Source organism: Coccinella septempunctata, chromosome 8 (assembly GCF_907165205.1).
Source record: "Coccinella septempunctata chromosome 8, icCocSept1.1, whole genome shotgun sequence".
Classification (NCBI taxonomy): Eukaryota; Metazoa; Arthropoda; class Insecta; order Coleoptera; family Coccinellidae; genus Coccinella; species Coccinella septempunctata.
This window is the reverse complement of record NC_058196.1, coordinates 25,232,180-25,255,650: the sequence shown is the minus strand read 5'-3', so window position 1 is coordinate 25,255,650 and position 23,471 is coordinate 25,232,180. Positions and strand designations below refer to the sequence as shown.

The following is a 23,471-nucleotide window of genomic DNA, read 5'->3' as shown; positions in this document are numbered from 1 at the left end:
CTCGCCTGAGACGTAAAACTACCTAATATATCCCTCCCTTTTTTTGATATTGTAGTCATGGACGAACTGGTTCGAGGTGTTTGATAAAAAAAAAAAAAACAACAAAAGTCAATCAAACAAAATCATACTTCTATAAGGAATCAAGTCATACACATTTTCTATAATACTATTTATCACTTCGAGTATTGTCTCTCCTACTGGTCTTGATAAATCATTGTGAACAATTGGCCAGTTTTCATTCAACAGTCTATTGGTTTCCAGGCCTAAAAAAATGTAAAAATTTGTGATATATTTTTCGAACAGTTGATAAAAGTGAGTTTGGTCTATCCAAAAATGGTGAAAATGTTTAATTGAGAATGGGAAATATCAGAATGAATTTGTCATATTGTTAAAAAATCGGGTGTTATTTTTAAATATCCGTAATGACAATAAAACAACCCGATAATTCCATATTACGATACGGTAAATAAATAACTTCAAATATCTAGATATATTTTGAGGAAGAAAACTCACCCAATTGTTCGTTACCATCAAATAGATTTCCAAAATGATAGAACACTCTATCAATGTCGTAATGCAGTTCAGAATTTTTTATATACCCATAATAGTCACCTCTTCGTACTTCCAGTTCAAATTCTTGGGCATAAGTCATCACTGGGTTATCTGAAATATGTTGGTTCAATTCGTCATTAAAAGGGGAAGTAATATTTGTGAATCAGCACTCAAACTCTAATTCATGATAGATGAGGTATTCTGGTAATTTTTCATGTTAAGCTATAATTTTTTTTATAGAAGTCACTGCTTCTTGCATGTTTACCTACTCATTTTAATTGATGTTTTTTCAATCAATAAAAATATGTTGAATTTTATTTGTGTCTTTAAAACTTGGCCTCATAATTTGTTTTACGGTTTTTCCTCATATTTGGCGAGTTAATTTTCTGTATGAAAATAAGACTGTAAATAAAGAATTGTTAAAAAATATTCAATCCAATCAATTTCAAACCAAGCGCATGACAATATTTCTACGTCTTAGTTGACTCAGGTCATATAATTTAAGCTATATAGCTGAAAATGGCATATTTCTCTAGTTAAACGCCGCAGTTGCTTAGATTATTTCCAGATTATTTCAGTATTAGGGAGAGTGCCCACTAAAGTAGCGTAGCACTGACATGGCACATACATGACAAAGGCGATTCATAATTTTCAGATATCGCACATCTGAGTGAAGTTTCAGTTATTATTTTGCATCGCCTTTGTCATGTATGTGCCATGTCAGTGTTACACGCTACTTTGGTGGGCGCTCTCCCTTAGATTTCTCTTAAATGGCTGAAAGTTGTGTTGGATCTTTTTCAATTATGTTATTTTCCTATTATGTGGACCAAATGGTCTTGTCTGAGTGCTTTAAGGCAAACAGATTATACTCAGAATTCCTTTACTTTTGGGTTTCATGGCAATGATTATATGCATGGCAAAATTATGCTACCTATTTTGAATTATTCTTTTTTCGATTTGGGCAAGGGGCAATATTTTCGGACAATAAAGATGTATAAGGTGAAAGATGTACTCACAAAGGGTTATATTGGCTGGACCCTTTCCTTTGATTGGAAGTATGAGGATTTTAGCGTCAATGTCATAGTTACCAATAACTGTGATGGTTTCTGCCTTCAGTACAAGTTTGATGGTTTTTCTCGGTAGATTTAAACTTTGAAAAATAAATTAAACATTGAATATTACATACTATAATACATTTATACAGGGAAATTTGTTCTAAAGTAATGAATTTGAAGTTAGGGGAGAATTAATCAGATCCGTTTTGTTGTTATTTTCTTACATTTGCCATTTATTCAATGATAAATAATAGTAGCGTTCTATACTTACTCGATATCAACCAGTTTCGCTTTCTCAAGACCATATATTTTCAGATTGTCCATCTTGACATTCAAATTTTTTCCTCCGCTGACGGTTACACTAGGGATTTCTAGCGGAGTCATTCTTGGTATTCTATATTTCCGATCACCTGAATAAATCAATTATTACTCAATATAGTATGCGACAATGGAAAGAAGATGGCAAGCAATTTCGAAAATATATATCCACTTGCATGAATCGTAGTGTGGATTCTCACCTTTAACAATATGAGGAATTGCTGCGTTTCCATTCCTCAATGCACATTTATTGAGCTCAGGATCATTTGCTCTGCATGCCTTCATATAGCGTGCTGAAAATTAAATCAATTGAAAAATTTGCCATCAACCTTGTTGATTTTTGTCTACTGGAGATGAAATTTGTCGAAAAATCATGGTAGCAAGCGTAAAGATTCTTCCAGCTCTTTATTTCCCATTAAATTAGTTATTGTGCAGAACATGGAATATGATATGAAATATGGGGTGTACCAAGTCAGATGACTGTAAACGAGAATATTTTAAATTTCACTCGTGAAACTAGTTGAAGGAATAACAAATTTCACTTACGCATTTTTAGACCCTCTGCAGCAATGACAAAACAGGTCGATATGAATAGTAAATTGAAAAACTCCATTTTTTTGTTTTGCGCGATTCAAAGTACTTCGCCAACTGTGAATAACTCAACCGACGAATGTTTTATACTTTGAAATCGGTCATTATCAAATATCATCAAGGAATACGAAGACATTCTAGTTATAAGGTTTTAATGGCACCTTGGAAATTTTTTTCTAATTCATATAGATTTCGATCTACATCTATATACTTGGCTATCTCATCATTTGATTCCACATCCCAGTAGTTCAGAATTTTTCATAAACTGATGGCTATATAATGGAGTACTTACCTTACCTTACTACATATTCATATATCTTCGAAGATTAATATAGCCTCATCAGATGAGTGCAATATATTTTGAATTATTGGAAGCTCATTTCCGTAAGCGATCATGATCTATTACGTGAATAATACTGATGATTTTTCACGAAGGTAAAATGTGTTTCTTTTCAATCTTTTCCCTTTTCTTTGATAACCTGACATTAAACGACAAAAGTGGATGTGATTTTTTTTTTAATGATATTAGAGTATCTTCCGCATAATAAATGATTTCTGTGCAGAGCATTCCAGTTACCTACACTTAACCAAAAACAAAAATATTGTTGATTAGAGAAGTAACATAACACAATCAGGAACAACTAAATGAACACCTAGAACTGACGCAAATAATAAGCTGTAGGTAATAGAGGATTTTTTTTGCGATTCTTACAACAGAGGGTTCAGAAAATGTTACTGGAGACTATATCTACAGGCAGAAATAATGTGAACTCGTGATTAAAATTAAACTGATATGAAAGAAAAAGAAAAGAAGAAATTCAATGAACCTTGATGGCAGATTTTTATGTTTCGCTTTGTTTAAATATCAACCTGTACCTAAGTTTTTTTTTTAATCTGTGCATTTGTTTTTGAATATTCCATTCGAAGATGAATTTTGATTTATCGGAATTATTTAGAAATCTTCTTTTTGAGGAAGAAAAAATATGCAATAAACACTTAAATTACATCAAATTTTCAAGTTCAAATCGAATTCCAACAATCTTCGAAAGTATAGTTTCTTACCAAATATTATGTTGAAATTTTCCTCTGATATCCTCATGTATTTCACTTATACTTCTCTGAATTATTGTTGATGATGTCTGAGTGCCTTCAAATTCCACAAAATGCTATAATGTATCATTTCGCCTCACATTCTCATTCTTGTACATTACTGGAGGTGATCTCATATACTGATTGATGGCTATTGTATTACATATCTGTATGATGTATGTGTATTGTATGTGATACATAATATTGATTAAAAGAGTACACTAGCCATCTTACAAAAGTTGCGAAATCGTTTGAATTCTGACGTATTAAAAAGTTTCGAAATATGTTGATCGAATTGGCGCCGAGGCCAGGACTTCGGACAAGTAGATTTTGAACCAACTTAGGTATTCAAGAAATGTAAGTTGTTGTGACCAACAATGAGCAGAACTATTATGCAACTAATTTTACATTTGACCTGTGAAAGATATACTGGAAAAGCCATTTCTGACTCATCAATGAAATATATCCTTATATTTGTCAAATTTTTTATTGCATCAATTTTTTTCACACTAAATAAACGTTACAGAACAATGCCAGGGTATACGTCTTCTAACGGTATCTTATCATAAAATTTCCCTAACAACTGTTGGATGATAGCCCCATTTATTTCAGTGATAACAGGACCGAACTCCTTTAGCAAATCCCTCCAGTTTTCGTTCAGAAACTTGTTCAAATTATCTCCTGAAACAAAAATACCTTAAGTTCTGACTGAAATAATGCAATGTTCAAAACTCCTCTCAAATTTCCGAAAAAAATTTAAGCTAATCTTGATGATTCGTGTATATCTACTTATCTACTCACCCAATTGTTTATTTCCGTTGAAGAGGTTGCCTAATTCACATTCAACTCGCTCAGGTTCAATAATGATTTCATTTTTAACAATGTTCATATAATGTTTACCATTTTTTGTCTTCAGATCAAATTCATGTGCGTAAGTGTAATTTGTGTTGACTGTGGAGAATATTCAATAAATCAGTTCTAGAATTTCAATAGAGTTTTACCAAAAATATGAGAGAATTATATTCGTGAAATATTCTTTGCATAGTTTCCCATTGCTGCCCGAAAGTAGATGTAACTTTTTCGATCAAATAAAATTATATGTGGTTAGCCAATTCTGCAAAATGATGTATGGATTGAACAATATTTTCATTTTTTAGTTGTAATTTTATATTGAATAATGTTGATTTTTCGTGAAGATGTGAAAAAATACTATAGAGATATATTATGTTTACATTACGTTGATAATAGGATGTTGATTATAAATGTTTGTCTTACAGAATTTAGCCCAGCCATGTCCGTTTCCTTCTATTGCTAGAGGTCCTATTCGTCCTTTAGTAGAAAAGTCGAATTCAAAAGTTATTACCGGACCTTTCAAGGTTGTAGAACTAAATTTTTTTACAGGATCGAATCTGAAATTAGCTCATGTAAATAATGACGAAAGATGTTTTCGAGAAATATCCATGAAATATCAGCGAAAAGTGTAATTTTATGAAGAATGGATATGCTAATTAGTTTCAAAATTAACATGCATGCATATAGCTTAATCCTAAAATATGACCTATGGCCGTTTGGTGAAAACTTCAATTCCAACTAATTTTTTCTTGTGAACGCAATTTCCTCCAGTTGTCAACAATACTTAGTAAAGTTTACGTAAAAGAATTACAAAATTGAAAATTTTAAATTCACACTAAAACCGTGTAGTTTCTTGGAATGTCAAGCTCATACCAACAAATTTTTTAGTGAAACGGTTAGTAAGCAATATGTTCGTTCACACAAGGAAATATATTGTGTAAAAAGTATTCTCACATATAGTCTTGTATCTTGAATTTGTCTGCTCCAGAAAAAGACGCGTCTGTTAAATTCATCTCCAGTCCATTGGAGGAAATCATTAGATGGGGTATTTTAAACGGCTTGAACGATGGTATTCCATAGGATCTGTCACCTAAAAGAAGGTAACTTTATGAGAATGATGTCTAAATGAAAATTTATCATCTTGAAATTATACAGCAAGGTTAGATCATTGCTGGTGATTTTATGGAATCTGAAATAAACCACTTGATTCTATACATAATTCGAGTAGAAAGCTTTATTTAACTACATAGGTATATGTTTATAAAACCCTTGGGAAATTCAAAGCTTCAGAGAAAAGTGATTTTGAAGAGCCAAAATTATAGAATCAAATGAAGATGAAATTGTATACATACCATCTCTTTGAAATTGAGGCAGTTCCATAGCTTTCTCATATCAATGATTATATCATTGTTGATTATGTATTTTGTTAGTCTGCATCTTATTTTCCATTTGTTATTTAATTATATTCAATATTCAGTTATGTATATTGTTTTTGACAGTATTGTTAATTTATTATTTTATTTTTTACTGGGATTAAATGGGATTAAAATGTACTAGAGCAGATGTGAAGTGTTAAAGTGATGGGACATAATGGACAATATCAATTTCATTTACCTTCCACAAGATGAGATATTGCTTCATTTCCATGTTTAATAGCACATTCCTTGAAATCTGGGGAGTTGAGTGAACATGTTTTGATATATTTTGCTGTAAAAGAGGGTTAAATGAAATTATATGCTAATGTTTCTAGATATAATATATTAGTATTCAAACACCGATTTCTTTTTAATTCTTTACATTTTTATCTGGATATTATTCATTCGAACATGTCTGGAGAAGGTTATATATGTTTCTTTGAGGAAAAATTAACATCATGGTTTTCTTAGTATGAGTGCAAATATTTTCAAGAATATCGTCAAAATATTTCCCTTTCCGACTCAAATTCGTGCAAACTGATGTTGAACACAAACATTATTATTCATTTTTCGATGGGGACTTCAATATGGCTGCCATAAAAAAAAGTTGAAAGTTCTATCTTGGAATGTGGGAGACCGATTTCAATAAAAATAGTATAATTTCATTAAATGGCGATAACATAATTACTATCTGCTATAATTGATTGGAAGATAGTAGTGTGGTGAGCATCGAATTTGTCACCAGCCTGTATAGCCCGAAGGAAAGAATTGATTTAATCTTTAACCCAGCACTATTCTATCTATTTATTCAAACAATTCCCTCTTTTTGTTATCGTGTTCAGATGTCAACAAATTTTGAACACTTGAAGGATAAAACACTTAAGGATAAAAATATATCCTTCTATGTTTTCCTATATTGTTATATTTTCATGGGCTGAAACTGAAGATACTACTCATGATCAGCATATTTAAATCATTTTTAAGTTAAATGTCAGTTAAGAAAAATTACGAATGAATAAATAAAGAAAAATAAAATGAGAAAAAAGAAAGAAGCATTGAAATGTAGTGTATTATAATTGAGCATCAACTCAATGGTATATATTACTTTATTTAGAACCCTGATTTTGTAACAGTGCAAATATCTATCAGTTAACAGAATTTATATCATTTCTAAAAAGCAAAAGTGCACAACATAATACCAAAAAAAGTGAACCGCATGTTTGAAAATCTCAATTAGGTTTTCTACTCACGCAAACTCAATCCATGTACACTAACACCAACAAAAAATACACAAATCAAAAACGCTTTCATCATTGCGAGTGACAAACAATATACTAATAAATTTTGTATTCAATTACCTAGTTCTTATATTACGGACTTTTTTTTTGCATGGGAAGTGAGGATTCCAACAGAACCTGTTTTGGTGGACGCAAATTTGCTTTTTTATTAAAGGCATTCCGAAAGCCTCAATTTGTACTGAATCTGCTCTGGTCGGAAGCATTAATTATGCAATCACTGAAAAACATTGACGGACAGCTAAGGTTGATATTTTTGCAAAAAATTGATTAAAATATTTGGCACTTCATGTTTATACGAATTTTGAATGAGGAATTTCGAACACTATATATATGAATGATCAAACTGAGTTGTTGTTTTCTTCTGGATGATTGCCCATCGCCTATCAGAAACGACAAAACATTCTCTCAAATAGGCGAAAAAGTATTCATTTCCAGGTTCGAATCCTAGATTGCCATGGGTTCTCGAAATATATTTTTTCATGTAACTGAAATAAGTACATTGCTCAATGTGTTCTTTCAGGGTAAAACTGGGATATTTTGAGTTGTATTTATTATATTCTCTTTTTTAGTTTATCGTTTATCCTCTCTGAAATCGATTAATTAATTAATTTGTAACTCAACCTGTTTTTTTTCTCGTTTTAACGCATAAGCTCGATTTGAATTGACAATTATTGAAAAAAGGTTTGAATGCTTCGCAGTGTTGTACACAACTCGGTAGCTTATGCTTATCCCGTCTGAATCGATCACTGAACTACTAATAAATAATTAATTATAACACAGGGCTACAAGAGGAGTTCTTATTTCTAATCGGACAGTAAGATCAGTTTGAAAGCATGTAGGTAGGAACAGCATCCCATATTGAATAGGGAGCAAATTATGCCAACACGGTAGTGGGCCGAGGATCACCGCAGTTGGAAAGATTTCGTTTGTAAACTCCGATAGACGCACTCTTGTTTGGAGATAAAGAGGTCTAAAATGTTCCGAAAAATGTATGTTTCCACCAACAGTTTTTGGATGAGGTTTCAAATGTGTATGGGATGGCATTTGTTTGAAACGTCGCACAAAGTTGGTTGTTCTGCAGAACGCTAGCATGACCAGCCAGAATGTCATGATATAATAATATTTCGTTGAAATCGATGATAATATGTCCACCCTCGCCTAGTATAGTTAACCTAGTTAATGAAGCGCTGGGAGCACATGCTAGTGAAAGGATGGACTGGCTAGCTCACTCTCCAGACATGATTGCATCGAACACATCTGTGCAGAGATCTATGGTGGATATTCGGATCAATTTTTCCCAAAATATCATGAATTGTCTCATCGAAAGTCTGCCTCGAAGTGTAGAAAGCTTGAGACTCTCGTGTCGTACCAACCAAGTACAAGGTACAAGGTGTACCGGGACTTTTTTCTCTACAATTTATTTTTTCCCTGTTATTCAAAACTAGAATTTTTCATATTTTCAACTAAAAACTCTTCATTTTTTCATTCTCATCTGAAGAAAAATAAGAATATAAACTGAAATAATGAATTGTTGGAAGGTCAGTGACTCCTATCAATTTCAGAGCTGGGTGGATAGGAGAAAGTGAGATCAAAAATGTAAAGCAATACAACTAATTTTTTATTTTACATTATAATTACATTGTCAGTGCCTACATCATGGAATATAATCAAAGTTCTTCAAAAAACTACGCCAGGAAATAATTCCTCCAATGGAATTCTGCCATAGATCTTCTTCAAAATCCCTTTCGCTATCGAACCATAAACTTCAGTTATGACAGGATCGAACTCTTTCAACAGATCTCTCCAGTTCTCATTTAGGAAATTGTTCAAGTTATCTCCTAAAACATGGAACGAAAATTTCATGAAATAAGGTATGCTGCAGTGATTACTTTTTATTTTGGTCTAACATGCTATAGAAGGCAAAAAATTTTTGCTTTGTTCACAGTTTACTCCAGAAATGAACAGAGCAAGAGTTGATTCACTCAAAGTGTTCGTGAATTGAACTACGATTGTTTTGTTCTGCTGTGCTCATGTTTGATGGACAGGAAAGAAGCTTTTCTGTCATAGCATGCATATTTTTTTGGTGACTAAACAGTACTTCAAGAATTAGCTGGATAGTAGAAGATTAGGTATAAAGAATATGCAATATCTCCTCACTGAATTTCTTACAGAGCATTGAATTGAGAAGCACCTAAAATAATTGGTCTTTCAGAAAACGACAAGTGCAAGTTCTGTGGGAAAAAAGTGCTTTGGACCAGAGTTGTCTCTTCTTTGGACTAAAAAAGAAGTGTGGAAGTAACCTCCTTGAAGACATGCCAAATACTGGAGTTCATTTAGAAATTTAAGAATTCTGGAACTAGAGGGGCGAGCTGTAAGCTACATCATGGCGTGAACAGTTCCGATGAAGGACACAATAGACCTTAAGATCGGAGTGCAATGAAGTCTCCCTTAAATCTGACAAACATCAGTACTCACCCAATTGCTTATTTCCATTGAAAAGGTTCCCAAGCTCGCTTTGCATCTTCTCTGGTTCGATTGTAACTTTGTCCTTACCAATGTTCATATAGTGTTTGCCTTTTCTGGTCGTTGTGTCAAAATTATAGGAATATGAATAATTTCCATTATCTGAAGAAACAATTTGTTGGTAAAGGTTGGTCTACTAATTATATTTCGAGTTTTTTGACATGACGTTCTGGGATGAACTCTTGTTAAGCTCGATACTTGAAAATGTATAATCAAAATAAAAGACTGAAATACATACATTGATTTTTTTCACTTAAATGTGTTCTATAACCACTACTCGTGTTTCGCTATTACAGTAGCATCTTCAGGTGGGTGCAGGTAAGGTAAACAGCTCACCCTCGGTTTGTGTGTGGGTGATAACAAAAATTTGGAACAGATTTGAACAGTTCAATAATGATGGACAAAAGAATTAGTTTCTACGAATTGAGTCCGCATCACATTATTTTTGTGGATTTCTTCATTGTTCTAAAATAAACGATTAGGGACTTTTTTTTTTGGTTACCAAATTAGAGAGTAGTGAACTTTTATTTACCTGACAAAATGAAATTTCATGAAGAATATCCACATATGTGTTTCGCCTTCACTACACTATCATTTCTGACTGAGAAAAAAATTGTAATAGCGACAAACCACGTGCATATACTTATATTTAATTAAATTTAATTATGGTGAGAACTATCTAAGTGTTTCATTTTATCGAGAATTGGCATTGAATATCCAGCAATTAGATTCAATATAATCTTCATGATTTAAGTATGTTTTTTCATGTGGTTAGTAGCAGATGAAAATGCGATGTGACTTATAGTTGAAGTTATTTTTCATTCCTTACAAAATTTGGCCCATCCATGTCCATTTCCTTCTATCGGCAAAGATGCAATTTTTCCACCCGTAGAATAATCGAATTCGAAAGTTAATAATGGACCTGTCAGAGTCATGGAGCAGAATTTTTTGACAGGATCAAATCTGAAAAAAAATTAGGTAAGGTAAGCCGAGCCATTTGAGATGAATAAAAGAAAGGTGCAAGGAAAAAATATTCCGGTTTGATGAAAGATCCATTGGAGTATCCATTTCATTACACAGGGTCTTTATAAATGATTATTACATCTTTAGTGGCTTCGACTGCTTCGAGTTACTGCGTGGTGCTTCTAACTGTCCAATTCTGGAAGTTTCTGCGATATTACGTAGACCATGGTTGATCGAGTTCAACCAAATTTATCAATATAGTCAGTGTAGTCAATAAATAAAATGAGTTTTAGAAAAATCTCTTACTGAAGGGAAAGAATGATCTACTTAGGTAGTTAGGCACTCTTTCGAAAAAAATCAGACTTATTCTATTGTTTGTCGATTTCAACCAAAGAATGAAATCGTAATATTGAAAAATTTCTTTATTAGACTATTCTTGAGAATTCCTTTATTTATATGTCAATTTTAAATATACAAACGAAAGAATTCTGTATGAATCTTGAATATACATACTTTCATTGACTCATTTTCCTGATATTGATTTTTTTTGAAGCAAGAAAACAAAGTATGTTGTTATTGAAACTGAAGGACATGGCAACCTTTAAGGATATTCGAGAGGAGAAGGCTTTTGCTGTGTATAGAAATAAGAAGAAAAAATTATGAGCGAAGAAGCTAAATGAACTATTCTGATGAATGGTATCAGTAAAATCATGATAATTCATTTCTCCCAGATCTTACGTGTAATCTATCAAATCCAGATCCTCTACCCCAGAAAAACTGGCGTCAGTCAAGTTCATTTCAAATCCGCGGGACGATATCGATAAGAAACTTATCTTGAATGGCATGAATGATGGAAGACCTAATGATTTGTCCCCTGAAAAAAAGAAATTATTAAACTCAATTTCAGAACGAACAAAGAAAAAAACTCTACTACACATTTTTGCTCGAAGAACAGTTGAACTCGAAACCCAACAGATACGTGAAAAAAACTTTGCATTTTTCAAGTACCCAATGCTACTATTATTTATCGTTCAATTAACGGCAAAATGTCATTAGGAAATAGGTTTCTTAGCAACGTTACCGTTTTTTACACGTGGCAACCATCCTCTTTGTAATCAAAAATTTATGGAAAAATAACGTTGCTAATTCGTTTAGAAATAACGTTGTTGAGGTACCAATTTTGGACCATACTTGGTCTTGTCAGGTAAGGTTATTAACCGTTAATTTAATCACACCTATGGACAAGTTTATGAAATCACTGACTTATTGATTTTCAACAAAAAAAACTAGCTAATTATGTATGTTGGTAGTAGAAATTTTCTGTTACCTTTTACAAGATGGGGAATGGCCTCATTTCCACTTTGAATAGCACATTTCTTGAAATCTGGAGAATCTACCCGACATGTTTTTATGTAATTAGCTGAAAAAAATTATCATCTTAAATTGCAATGCAAAAATTCAGCAATTCCCAATAAGAAAATTCATTTTTATAGATGTCTTATTTTTTCATCATGTGATCATAAGATTTTGTTCCAGAATCTTAAAATATAACCAAATTAATCTCAACTCACGTGGATGTGCTCCATTGATGCAGGCAATAAAAAAAAACACGAACACGAAAAATGATGCCGCCCACATTTCTGAAAGAGCCTGCTGCAATCTTTGAGATAATATGGATACCTAACTGATTTTGGTTCCGTGAAAACACGAACGGTCGACCAGGTAGAATGAAAAAAATTTCATTGAACCCAGTTCTTAACTGCACACCCAGTTCGGCATTAACCTTCAATATTGTTTTGGATATTCTTCAGCAATAAAAAAAAACGTTAAAAACCTTGTTGCGGTAGCTGTTGAATATTTATTTCCACTATTCATTTGAAGAAATTTCTTGAACGGATATCCTTGAAGCATTTATTAGAGTACCTACGTATAAATATGAGATATTTTTCAATGCAAACCTGTATTGTACTCAAAACTCGAACTACATACTACAAAAAATTTGGGTGGACCTCGTATATTTTTTAATATGCCGTTGGAAGTACATTATTGAATGCGTGTTTCGAATTTTTTCATGAAATATGTCAGATCTTGACTTTGGTGAAACTATATACATACATTACTGGTGAAACTATACATTACTCCGATAGTTTCAAGAGTTGCATATCTAATCTATTTTTTTATTTTAACCTCTTCCACTCTTTTCAAATTGGAATTTAGCAAATATCAAATTTATGTCCTGAAGAAGCAGTATGTAGGATGTCTGTTTTTTTTTGCGCTATTGATAGAAAAACGGAATTTTTTTCATTTAAGTTTCAACGTGTCTATAGGGTTGAAATCAGGGATAATATCTTACTGAAAGTATTCTAAATACATTCAAGGAGACTGAGGAGGATGATATCTGATTATGTACCAGATTGTCCGAAAATATTGATAGGTACTCAGCGACTTCTCGACTGTTATTTTGGTTATTTTAAAAATTCAAACGAAAGGTTGCTTCGTTTCCAAGTTGTACAACGATTACAAAAACACTTTTAGAATATCAGTCAACACACCATACACATCGTGAATGAATGTTAGATGAGCAATTTTCTGAAATCGAAGTTGGAAATTCAATAGGGAATTGGGATGCTGATCTAGCAACTTGAGGAAAAATTGCATAAAACACCTCAGGTTTTCTGTTTCAACGTGTCAGTGTGAATGTGTGAACACAGAAATGTTTGATTACTTACGTACTGAAATAAAGCTGGCATAGTCAAATAAAACAGTTAGGGTTAAAAATAAAACCACAATAGATTTCATTGAGTTCTATTTTCTTTCTAGAGTTTGTAGTAGTTCACTCTGGAAGCACTGAAAAACTGGAACTTACGTTTTTATCGGAATAAACTGTGATTCATTTGTGAGAATATTTAATGATGATGCCGATATAGTAATAATATGATGGAGAGATGTACAGGATCGTAATGGGGGTGACATGAAGGATGATATTCATACAATAAATGCGCTGCATGCATGAATCTTTTTCTGTAACTCTTTACGTTTACCTATATCTTTTCAGTGAAGTAAAATGACATGAAGTAAAAGAAAAACCAGCATTTCATGGGTACAGTTATCCTTCCCTAGCAGGCGTGCGTAATTTTTGTGCATTTTTGCATTAACAAAGGAATTGCACTGTTTTCTATTTGGTGTTTCACTTGATTTGAAATGGACTCATTTTACAGTTGGCAGATTGTGATGTTCTACCAATATCCAAAAAGCGATGTTCATTTTTGGCGATTTTGTACAGGATTAGCGAAGTTTCTTCAATTGACATAATTATCGTAACATCTTTTTCAAGACATCGAATTTGAATTTTTAAGCAGGTAAAAGCCATCAAATTATACAGTGTCTATAAACAAATGCGAAGGACTAGGGGAGATGATTTCTCGATGAAAATAAGTAGGGGTAGTTCCTATAAATTTTTTTCGAAATCGACTTCCCTTCCAAAATAAAGCCTTTGGAAGCCGATGGCTAGTTGACAGTTCTTGATTTTTTTACGGGTTCCAAAAATCACTGAGTCATAAAACTTTACATCATATGAAGCTCTTAGTAGATGTTTTACTCACACAATTTTTTTAGACCTCGTAACTATATTATTAGGTGTTGAAAATAACAACCCCTCATGATTTTCCTTCAAAAATTGTTTTCGTGGGATAGAATTTCGAAAAATAAAATTCCCTTACGGTTTAACATTCAATTCTGGAGAAAAAAAGTCTCTTTCAAAATATCGGTACAGTTGATACTTTTCTTAGAATAAATAAAAATTTATAAGTAGTTCTGAGCACTGTTCATTCCATTACATCGTATTCCTCCCGCTTAAATACATGTTGTTATTTTCAACCCCTAATAATGAAGTTATATGAGATCAAAAAAAATTGTGTCAGTAACATTTATTTAGTTTTATGACTCAGTGTTTTTTAGAACCCATAAAAAAATTAAAAAGTGTCAACACACCATCGCCTTCCAAGAGTTGTATCTTGGAAGAGAGGACGATTTCGAAAAAAAATTATAGGAACTACCCCCGCTTAGTTTCATTGAGGAATCATCTCCCTAAGTCCTTCGCATTTGTTTACCTGAGATGAAGCTTTTATATAAGAGAATTGAAGCTGGTTTCTGCTTTCTTCAATTATTGTAATGATGTGCCCGATACTTATGATGAAAATCCATATCTAATTGAACTCAAAACAGAATTATATGATTTTCACTAACATGAGCGGTTCAACCACGATACGTGTTTCGCTATTAGAGTACCATCTTCAGGATAGTGAAGGTAAACTTCAGTTCACTTTTACCTTCATGCACCCACCTGAAGATGCTACTGTGATAGCGAAAAATGTGTCGTGATTGAACTTTTCATGTTCGATTTCTCATGAATTTAGCAACATTTTCGTTCAATTTTTACCTTAATAACCACTATTTATTTGAAATATTTTCCGTATGCACATAAGGACAAATCAGAATTTTCAATAATATGAGCTCTTCAATTTCGATACGGTACTGTCCTTTCTAAATCTGCACGATTTAATGAACGACACAACCAATAATTGCGGTTGAAAAAAGTGATTATAAATAGAAAATGAACTAGTAATATACATATCGACATTAAAATTTTTTATCTCCTTTACATTGTACAATTAATAACTTTGATGGACTTTGATTTATGTTGAAAAAGACAAACTGATACTTTTTCAATATCAATTAGTAATGATAAAAAACCGATGGATATTGCACTCAAAAATAAAATCCTATTGTTGTAGACTGAATAGAAAAAACACCCTTGGAATATCATAGATAGTGGTTCGTTCCTTGTACTGTGAAGAAGCAAATTTATATTTATATAAGCTATATAAATGGTGGATCAATAAAAAGATTCATTGATTTGAGTGTAATTTAATTTTATATTTCAACAAACACAACGGTATGATTTCAGAGCGCCATGAATTTCTACAATGATTTTTCACACAAAAATTCTCATTCTTCCGCACAAACAAATCAGACTGATGTAATGCCTGCATAATTGGTAGGTATGGAAACATGATTTGTTTCGTTCAAATCCAAGAGGATTCAACAGTATCAACAGAAAAAATAATGTAATAATTTCTAGTCCAATTGCCCAATATCGAGAAAAATCACATTTTACTGATATATTTCTTTCTACTTTTTTTCCTATTTAACAATGATAGTTAGTAGTCTGTGAAAATCTCGTTCAACGGCACTTTTCTGCATAGTGGTACAAGTATACTCCGAGTTACGGAACTGATGATTTCAGCGATGGCAGGACCAAATTCTTTCAAAACTTCTTGCCAGTTTTCATTCAGAAATTGATTTGTGGTATCACCTGAAATTTTTTTTATTCATTATACATTTATGTAAAGAAATCTATATATAGTTCATTGTTGGATGGATTTAATCTGAAGTCATAGGTATGTCATTATAAATAACGATATATCGTTGTATGCAATAAATTATTTTTATACGTCCTAATTTTGCATTAAATTTATGAGTCACATCCCATGCTTACCTAATTGTTTATTTCCGTTGAATAAATTATCGAGCTGAATTGTCATTTTTTCAGGGAAAATATCTAGATGATCATTCTTGATTTCGGCATAAATATTACCCTTTCTCCCAGTTTCTTCAAAATCGAAACTAAATACGGCCTTCATGTTATCTGGAACATAAGAATAGCATTTCATTTTATTATTATTATCATTATTATACCAATTGGATCCGACGAATATAACCGGAGATATCGAAGATTGAAAATTGCAATTTTTGAAAAATGCCATTTCCATGATGAAATTCTAAACGAAGGGAGATAGGCTTTCGAAATTGCTTGCAATAGATTCAGCGTTCGAAAACCTATATTTTCATACCAAACTTTCCAATATCTGACACTGTTTAGGAGAAAATAATTTTTTTTTGTTTTTCCACTTTTCATTTTCGAGTTGACTTCGAAGAGCTCTCTGGCTTGCAATTCTGTATTGAATCATCAACGTCAATCCATATTCTAGGAAAGAAATAGAACATCCTGATTTTCAGACAGTGTAGCAAATAGGGCATTTTAGGGGTTTAAGCCCTTGCTCATTTTTGACCCAAAAAATCAAGATTTTCGAAATCGAGTTTTTGTGCTAGGGTGGAAGCCTTGGCAATGCTAATTCTACAGGTTGTGGCGTATAGTAATGAATCTATTATATGGTGCCTAGTGGTGGAGGAAGTTTCTTTTGAAAAAAGACTATGCATGCGCCTTGAAAATCATAAATTACATTCCTTCTTTGGAGTCACCTAAAAGAGTGGCAAAGGGTGTATTTTTTTTAATTTTCGACATTGGAGAATACCGAGGAACTTTCACAGGACATAAAACATATATTTCTGAACTCCCTAACCTAACGTCCTCTACCCGCACGTATCATATTATCTATTCATTACGCCACACCCTGTGTACATGGAACAACAACAAGAATATTTTTCAGAATTTCCGTCAGAATTTCATCTGAATTTCGAAGTTTTTAATGCATCTCGAAACAAGCGTAGAAGATTTTTTTTTAAATTTCATACGTTTGCCATTTTGTAACAGACCAACTGTTGCAGTTGTCTAAAATTGTTGTTCTGATTAACGAAATGTTATTGGTACAGAAAGTTCTACCTGATTGACAAAAAAAAAATAAAAATAAATATAGAGAAGAAGTTGTTGTTACTTACAGAATTTTATATTTCCTTTTCCTTTTCCTTCAATAGGTAGGGCTACGATTTTTCCTCCCATGTTATAGTTGAGGTCCAAAGAGATCTCTGTGCTGCGGACTGTCAGAATTACCGATTTCGTAGCTAAGTCCACCCTGTATTTATATTCTGAATTATTTCTGTGCATCTTTGCAACAGCACATTCGTATATGCAATAAGTTAATGTAGTTTTTGAACTGAGATTCCCAAGTTAATACTTCCTCTCAACAAATTCAAGTCAAGGTTTATTGAACATTGACCAGGACAAAAATTTGTCTGTCTATCAATTTGAAATTAATCTGTAATCGCATTGTTTCAGTAGGAGACTTTATATAGTGACCATAATCATATAGCGATGATAATCAATTACTTAAACAAAAAACATCCAGTCAACTCACTTCATGTCTTCCAGTTTCATAGTTAAAAGTCCATTGACCACGGTGTCAGTTCCATTAAGCCTCAAATCTCCGGCAGAAAGTTCGATAAAGGGCACTATTAATGGATTCAAGGTTGGTATACCAAGCTTCTTTTCACCTGAGAAAGTCAAAAAATAGGAGTTTTTGAATGCCTATATTGAATCATAGTTTGACTTTTATTTTATTTTATGTGAGCCAGTCTTGAAGTATACGAGGATATATTGACAAAAATTCTTAGCCTACTATAAAACCAAACAAAATGTCAATGTCAAAATATACTTTCACTCAAAATATTGTTTGTCTGCAAACCAGACCTCCACAGCTTTTATTAGCCCCGCGCCCCGCGTTCGAAGAAAATTTACGACTTTTTAAATTTTTTTTCAGTTGAGGAAAGAGATGACAGTCGGATGGAGCCAAATCTGGTGAGTAAGGGGGATGTTATAGTAATTCAAACCCTAAATCACGAATTTTTTGTATGGCAACCATGAGATTTGTGTGCAGGGGCGTTGTCCTGAGAAAACAAAACACCTTTGGATAGCTTTCCGCGTCTTTTCACTTCAATTTTTTTTCCGTAGAGTGCTCAGTAATGTCGAGTAGTAATCTCCGGTTATTTTTATCCAAAATTTCAATCATGATTGATGGCAATCCCAAAAACTGAAGCAAGAATTTTTCCAGCACATTTTTGGACACTAAACTTCTTAGGTCTTGGAGAACCAGAGCGTCGCCATTCCATCAATTGATGCTTTGTTTCTGGATGGTAGAAATGTACCCAAGTCTAATCCATGGCCTTGAGTATTAACTTAGGGGTTGAATACTCAAAGTCCATACTAACAATTCGGTTTAAGAAGTCATCGTTTTAAAATCGAGCACGCATTTGGTCAATATTCAAACATTTGCGGATCCACTTTGCAGCAATTTTTCTCATGTCTAAATTGACGTGAACTATGAAATATTCAGTGCTTCAGATATACGTTTTAGCCCAATTCGACGGTCTGATAAAATCATTTCATGAACTGCATTGATATTTTCGGGGACTGACACAGAAACTGGCCTTCACGATCGGTCATCATGTTCAATGGAAAATTTACCACTTTTGAAGCTTGCAGTCCAACTTTTCACGGTCGCATACGAAGGACATTGATCACCAAGGGTATTAAGCATATCTTCGTAAATCTGCTTACCTCCTAACCCTTTTGAATAATGGTACTTGATGATGGCTCGCTACTCCAATTTTTCGATTTTCAAAATTCCGGTGAACATCTTCTTTCTTTTAGTTTATTGCGTGACTCTGGTTTTTTATGCATGGAACTGGTCTAGGATAACTAGATATCAATACATCCTCGTATATCTGTTGGATGACAGTTGGAGATCTACCTAACGTGTTGATAAGTAAAGAGTACAACAGTACAACTAATTTAGCGCGTGCAAAGCTAAATCTTCAATTGGGAAATGGTTATACCTACATAAGATAAAAGTATTATTCGATATTATAATAAAGCTTTTTCATTGTTAGTCTCTATTTCATAATTGTTCAATGTGTTTTCTGTTTTTTAATTATAAAATTTTTTGCTTATTCTATGATGTATTCCAATATAATTGATACCTTACCATTCGCCAAATGAGGAATCGCTTCATTTCCACTTTTGACAGCACAAGCACTGAAATCTGGCGATCGAACTTTGCATGGTGAAATGTAAGGAGCTGTAAAAAAATTTGATGTTTACTTTCAGCTGGAGGACTCAAAAGAATTGTTCCACATATTCCCACAGGGTTGATGAGAATGAAGAATGAATGAAATATTCGGAATTAATATACATCTATTTCCTTGTCGCTTGTTCATATTCATATAAATAATGAATTTCAATCAATTACGGACGAATAATTCCAAAGAATCTTGGTAAATTATGTTTCAGCAATCTCATAATGAGAATGAAGAATGTCAACTTTTTGCAAACTTCAATGTTCGATAATTATCTGAAAATTTGAATTTATTCACAGGGAAAAATCAGTAAAGGAAGAGAATCCGGCTTTATACATATTCAAAATGGTACTTGTTGTCAAACCAGTTCCTGATTTGGTGCGAAGTTTGGAGCAAACTTGCAAGAATTTACGCAGGAGCAAATCGTTGATTTCATTTTTAATTGATTTTGTTTCAGAGATTGGGAGAGAAAACCCTAAAAAGTTTATGAAGAGTTGCTCTATATGAGTGAATACATTTTTCTAGGAAACACACAGCGGATAAATCTGGTTCATATTGTAACTTGAACTATTTTTTTTGAACTAATAAATGTTCGTCTAGTCAATTCTTTCAACTCAACACGACTGAGTTGGCAAGAAGATTTATTGATGAATAAGCAGTTCGGATAATAATTAACGTATTTTCTGCAGAATGTAAAATATGCCTTTCTGTTATTGTTTTCTTTATACCTAATAACGGAATTCTTGATTTAGAAAAATTGAGAATCTAGCCACTACCTTTCCTTTTAAAAATGTCTTGAATCGACTGATATAGATTCTGAAATTTTTGAAATGAATAAAAAAAATTGATCGACGAAATAAAAATATATGGTGAACAAAAAAATTTCTATCAATCAATTTGTTATATGGTAGTTACAATATCATAGTAAAAATATACAGTTTTTCTTGTAGATTCAGCGAAAGGCTTGCATTAGAAAATTTATGAATGCCATTGTGAATTTGTGTGTGTATTTACTTGATAAATCTGCATTTTGTGTGTTGATGTTTTGTGCCTAATATAAACATAGCGCTCAGCCACTACATTATTCGCAAAGTGAAAATATGTCAATAATTCTATTTTCGAATTAATAATTTTCGATATGAAAATATTTAGCTGCTCTTGCATAATCCGAAAGTTTACTTGATAGTTTCATTGAATTTGAAACACGAACAAAAAATATTATAGAAGTTTATGCACAGAATATTAATCTTTAAAACTCCATAGCCTACTTGAAGACAAACTTTTCTGAATTCACGGTTAATGGCAATAAAACTTAATGGCCAAAAATCATTTGACAGGATGTGAAATGACAACCACTTATTATAATCCATCTGTTATTCCGTGTTTAGTTTGAATTTTACCTTGAGTTTTACTTTTTATATGATGTTTTATTTTTAAACAATGGAACTTATTGTGACATATAAAATGAAATGATTTGTTTTCGGTGCAATTGAATTTTTGAGTTGAAATTATTGTTAATTTTTTATTGAAAAAGCTTAATAAATTTGGAAAATCCTAGAAGTTTGGGCCCATATTCATTGCATAGTCACAAGCAGATTATATTTTACAGAATAAGCATTCCCAAAAAATTATTGAAGTTTTTCCACCCTTGATTTATAACATACATTGTTTCGTATTGTGATACTGTTTTGTTCTTATTACAAATTATAACAGGTCAGTTAGGATATGACAGTGACATCAGATATTACGAAAATTTGTATGGATTATAATTTTTCTTCAAATTCCAGTCCAAAAGTTTGTTGCTAAAAAAAAAATAATAAATTTTTCAACTCCAGCAAGGTTGTAACTACAATTATTAAGGGGTTCAAGATTTTTTGTATAACCCAACCCCTAGGTTGTTTTCTGAATAAGTAATTTTATTTATATCCTAAACACATGGAATATTCAGGATATAAATCCGAAATAAAGTAAGGAAAAATTTCTGAATTTCTTCTCTGCAACTACCGAATTCAAAGAGAATTTTTGGATAATTTTTTTCACAAATAAAATTATATCAATTTATTATTCTTTTCTTCAGTTATTTTTTTGATTTACTTGTCACCAGTTAAAAAGGAAAATAATATTGCGCTCGCATTTCGTATTTTTGAAAAAGTTTGACAAGGGCAGGAGTATTTTTTTTATGAAATTTTCTTCATTCCTTGTGGAATATTTGTTTTTTGAGATTGGGGTTGAAATTTAAATTTTTCAAAATGAAAAATTCACATATATACTCACGCAAATGAGCTCCTTGGGCTGTCACCAACACCAAAACCAAACAAAACAATTGAATCGCCAGAGGTGTCATTTTTACACAGTGTGGCTGACCGGTGAACTGATTCATTAAAATTTACCTTCTCTTTATATCCTCAAGCCGCAGATCTTTCAAGATCTTTGAGGATTTGAATTTTACGGTTGATTCCGACGGTTTCTTCCGGATCATAGGCGGCACATGAGTGGGAGGTGGAGGTGACGGCGGTTGATGCTGCGGTTGATAGAAGTAGCCAGAAGAAGGAACTACGAAGATAAACATCAGAATTGAAAAAAATCAGATGTGAAATAGCGAATTTTCATCAAATGTTATTATTTTTTTTCTTTTGCTCTGCCAGAAAAAAAATTCCAAGAAATTAGAATTTTGAAAATCATACAAAAAATTTCCGAGTTTTTTTCAATCTGCTGGATTTAGATTTTTTCATACCACCCAGACTTTCAAAGAAAAATTTTTATATTTCATTATCTTATATAAAATCTTATATTCGAAATTATCATCTAAGCAAGTCATTGGCGTACAAAAAAAATCAGAATGACTATGTGGTATTTGAATTCATATGTATATTGAATTTTGAAGTTATGTATTTATTTGTTGTATATTCTCTCACTAATAGTTTTTTTCTTGGTTATTACTAACAGCAGATATCAATCAAATTTTTCCAAATATTTAAAATACGAACATATGGAAATGAATCTAAAATGAAAGAAAAATATTTATTTTAATTTCAATTTTTTATGCATTTATTGATTTATTGAATTATTCAAATATTGGATTGATGTGGCCGTTACTTGATCTATATATATATATATATATATATATATATTTTCACAAAATGAGTTTTTAAATAGTTTACCTTCAGCCACCTGAAGATGCTCTTGTAATAGCGAAACATGGCAGTTTACCTTTACCCACATGAAAATGCTTTTGTGATAGCGAAACACGTGTAGTGATTCAAAAACTCATTTTGTGAAAATCATGTAATCTATTTTGAGTTTAAAATCATTGAGTTTTTTCTTATTTGAAGTTTTAAATTTGTATGCCAATTATTGATATTAAGCTTATATCCTCATCATATTCTAGGATTAATCGGCTATTTGAACTACCCAATATTTAGACTGGTGGCAGAATAACTACAATGCATACGAACGATTAGCTATTATAACTTATACATAATTATTAGTTTACAGAACTATCGTATCTTTCAACTAATTTTTATTATACTTCCATTAACCCACCAGCTGAAGAAATTCATCTGAATCTACCGAATGTTTGAATGTGCCAAAAGATTGATCTACTTTTTGGATGAACCTATCTAGCTAACCACATGCACCAGGTTAAGCTACAGTAACAAGAGTTTCCGTTAATCATCGAATGAAACCTGATGGAGAATTTCCTCTGGGCCGATAAGCACTAACCCTTTGAAGGTACTAGAGGAATCAAGGACTCAGAACTCTGTAAAAATCTAAATATCAAGCTCTACTAATGTTTGGTGCTCGACATAAAATTAAATTTTGCTCAGTACAATACATAGGTACTCTATTTCTTCAACAACGAAAATAGTTCCATTTCCAATTTTTATATGCATTATCCTGGGCCTTAGTCTTATAGTTTTTTTATATAATCAGAGAAAAAGAAC

At 32.3% G+C, this 23,471-nt stretch overlaps 2 protein-coding genes across 2 annotated transcripts; both read right to left on the bottom strand.

Moving 5' to 3' along the window:
* Nucleotides 1-107: 107 nt before the first annotated feature.
* LOC123318379 lies at nt 108-13,534 on the bottom strand. Its single transcript, XM_044904987.1, has 15 exons — nt 13,386-13,534; nt 11,984-12,076; nt 11,395-11,530; nt 10,523-10,656; nt 9,646-9,795; nt 8,850-9,008; nt 7,123-7,206; nt 6,072-6,164; nt 5,412-5,547; nt 4,881-5,014; nt 2,126-2,218; nt 1,879-2,017; nt 1,569-1,702; nt 514-663; nt 108-263 (listed from the first exon to the last, which is right to left on the bottom strand). The coding sequence occupies exons 1-15, from the start codon at nt 13,453-13,455 to the stop codon at nt 109-111; spliced, it is 1,860 nt and encodes a 619-aa protein (XP_044760922.1). The 5' UTR covers nt 13,456-13,534; the 3' UTR covers nt 108.
* Nucleotides 13,535-15,566: 2,032 nt separating this feature from the next.
* Nucleotides 15,567-21,961, bottom strand: LOC123318905 (protein takeout-like). Its single transcript, XM_044905685.1, has 6 exons — nt 21,802-21,961; nt 19,437-19,529; nt 17,811-17,946; nt 17,395-17,528; nt 16,214-16,363; nt 15,567-16,030 (listed from the first exon to the last, which is right to left on the bottom strand). Exons 1-6 carry the CDS (start codon nt 21,905-21,907, stop codon nt 15,876-15,878), a joined length of 774 nt encoding a protein of 257 aa, XP_044761620.1. The 5' UTR covers nt 21,908-21,961; the 3' UTR covers nt 15,567-15,875.
* Between the last annotated feature and the right edge of the window lie 1,510 nt (nt 21,962-23,471).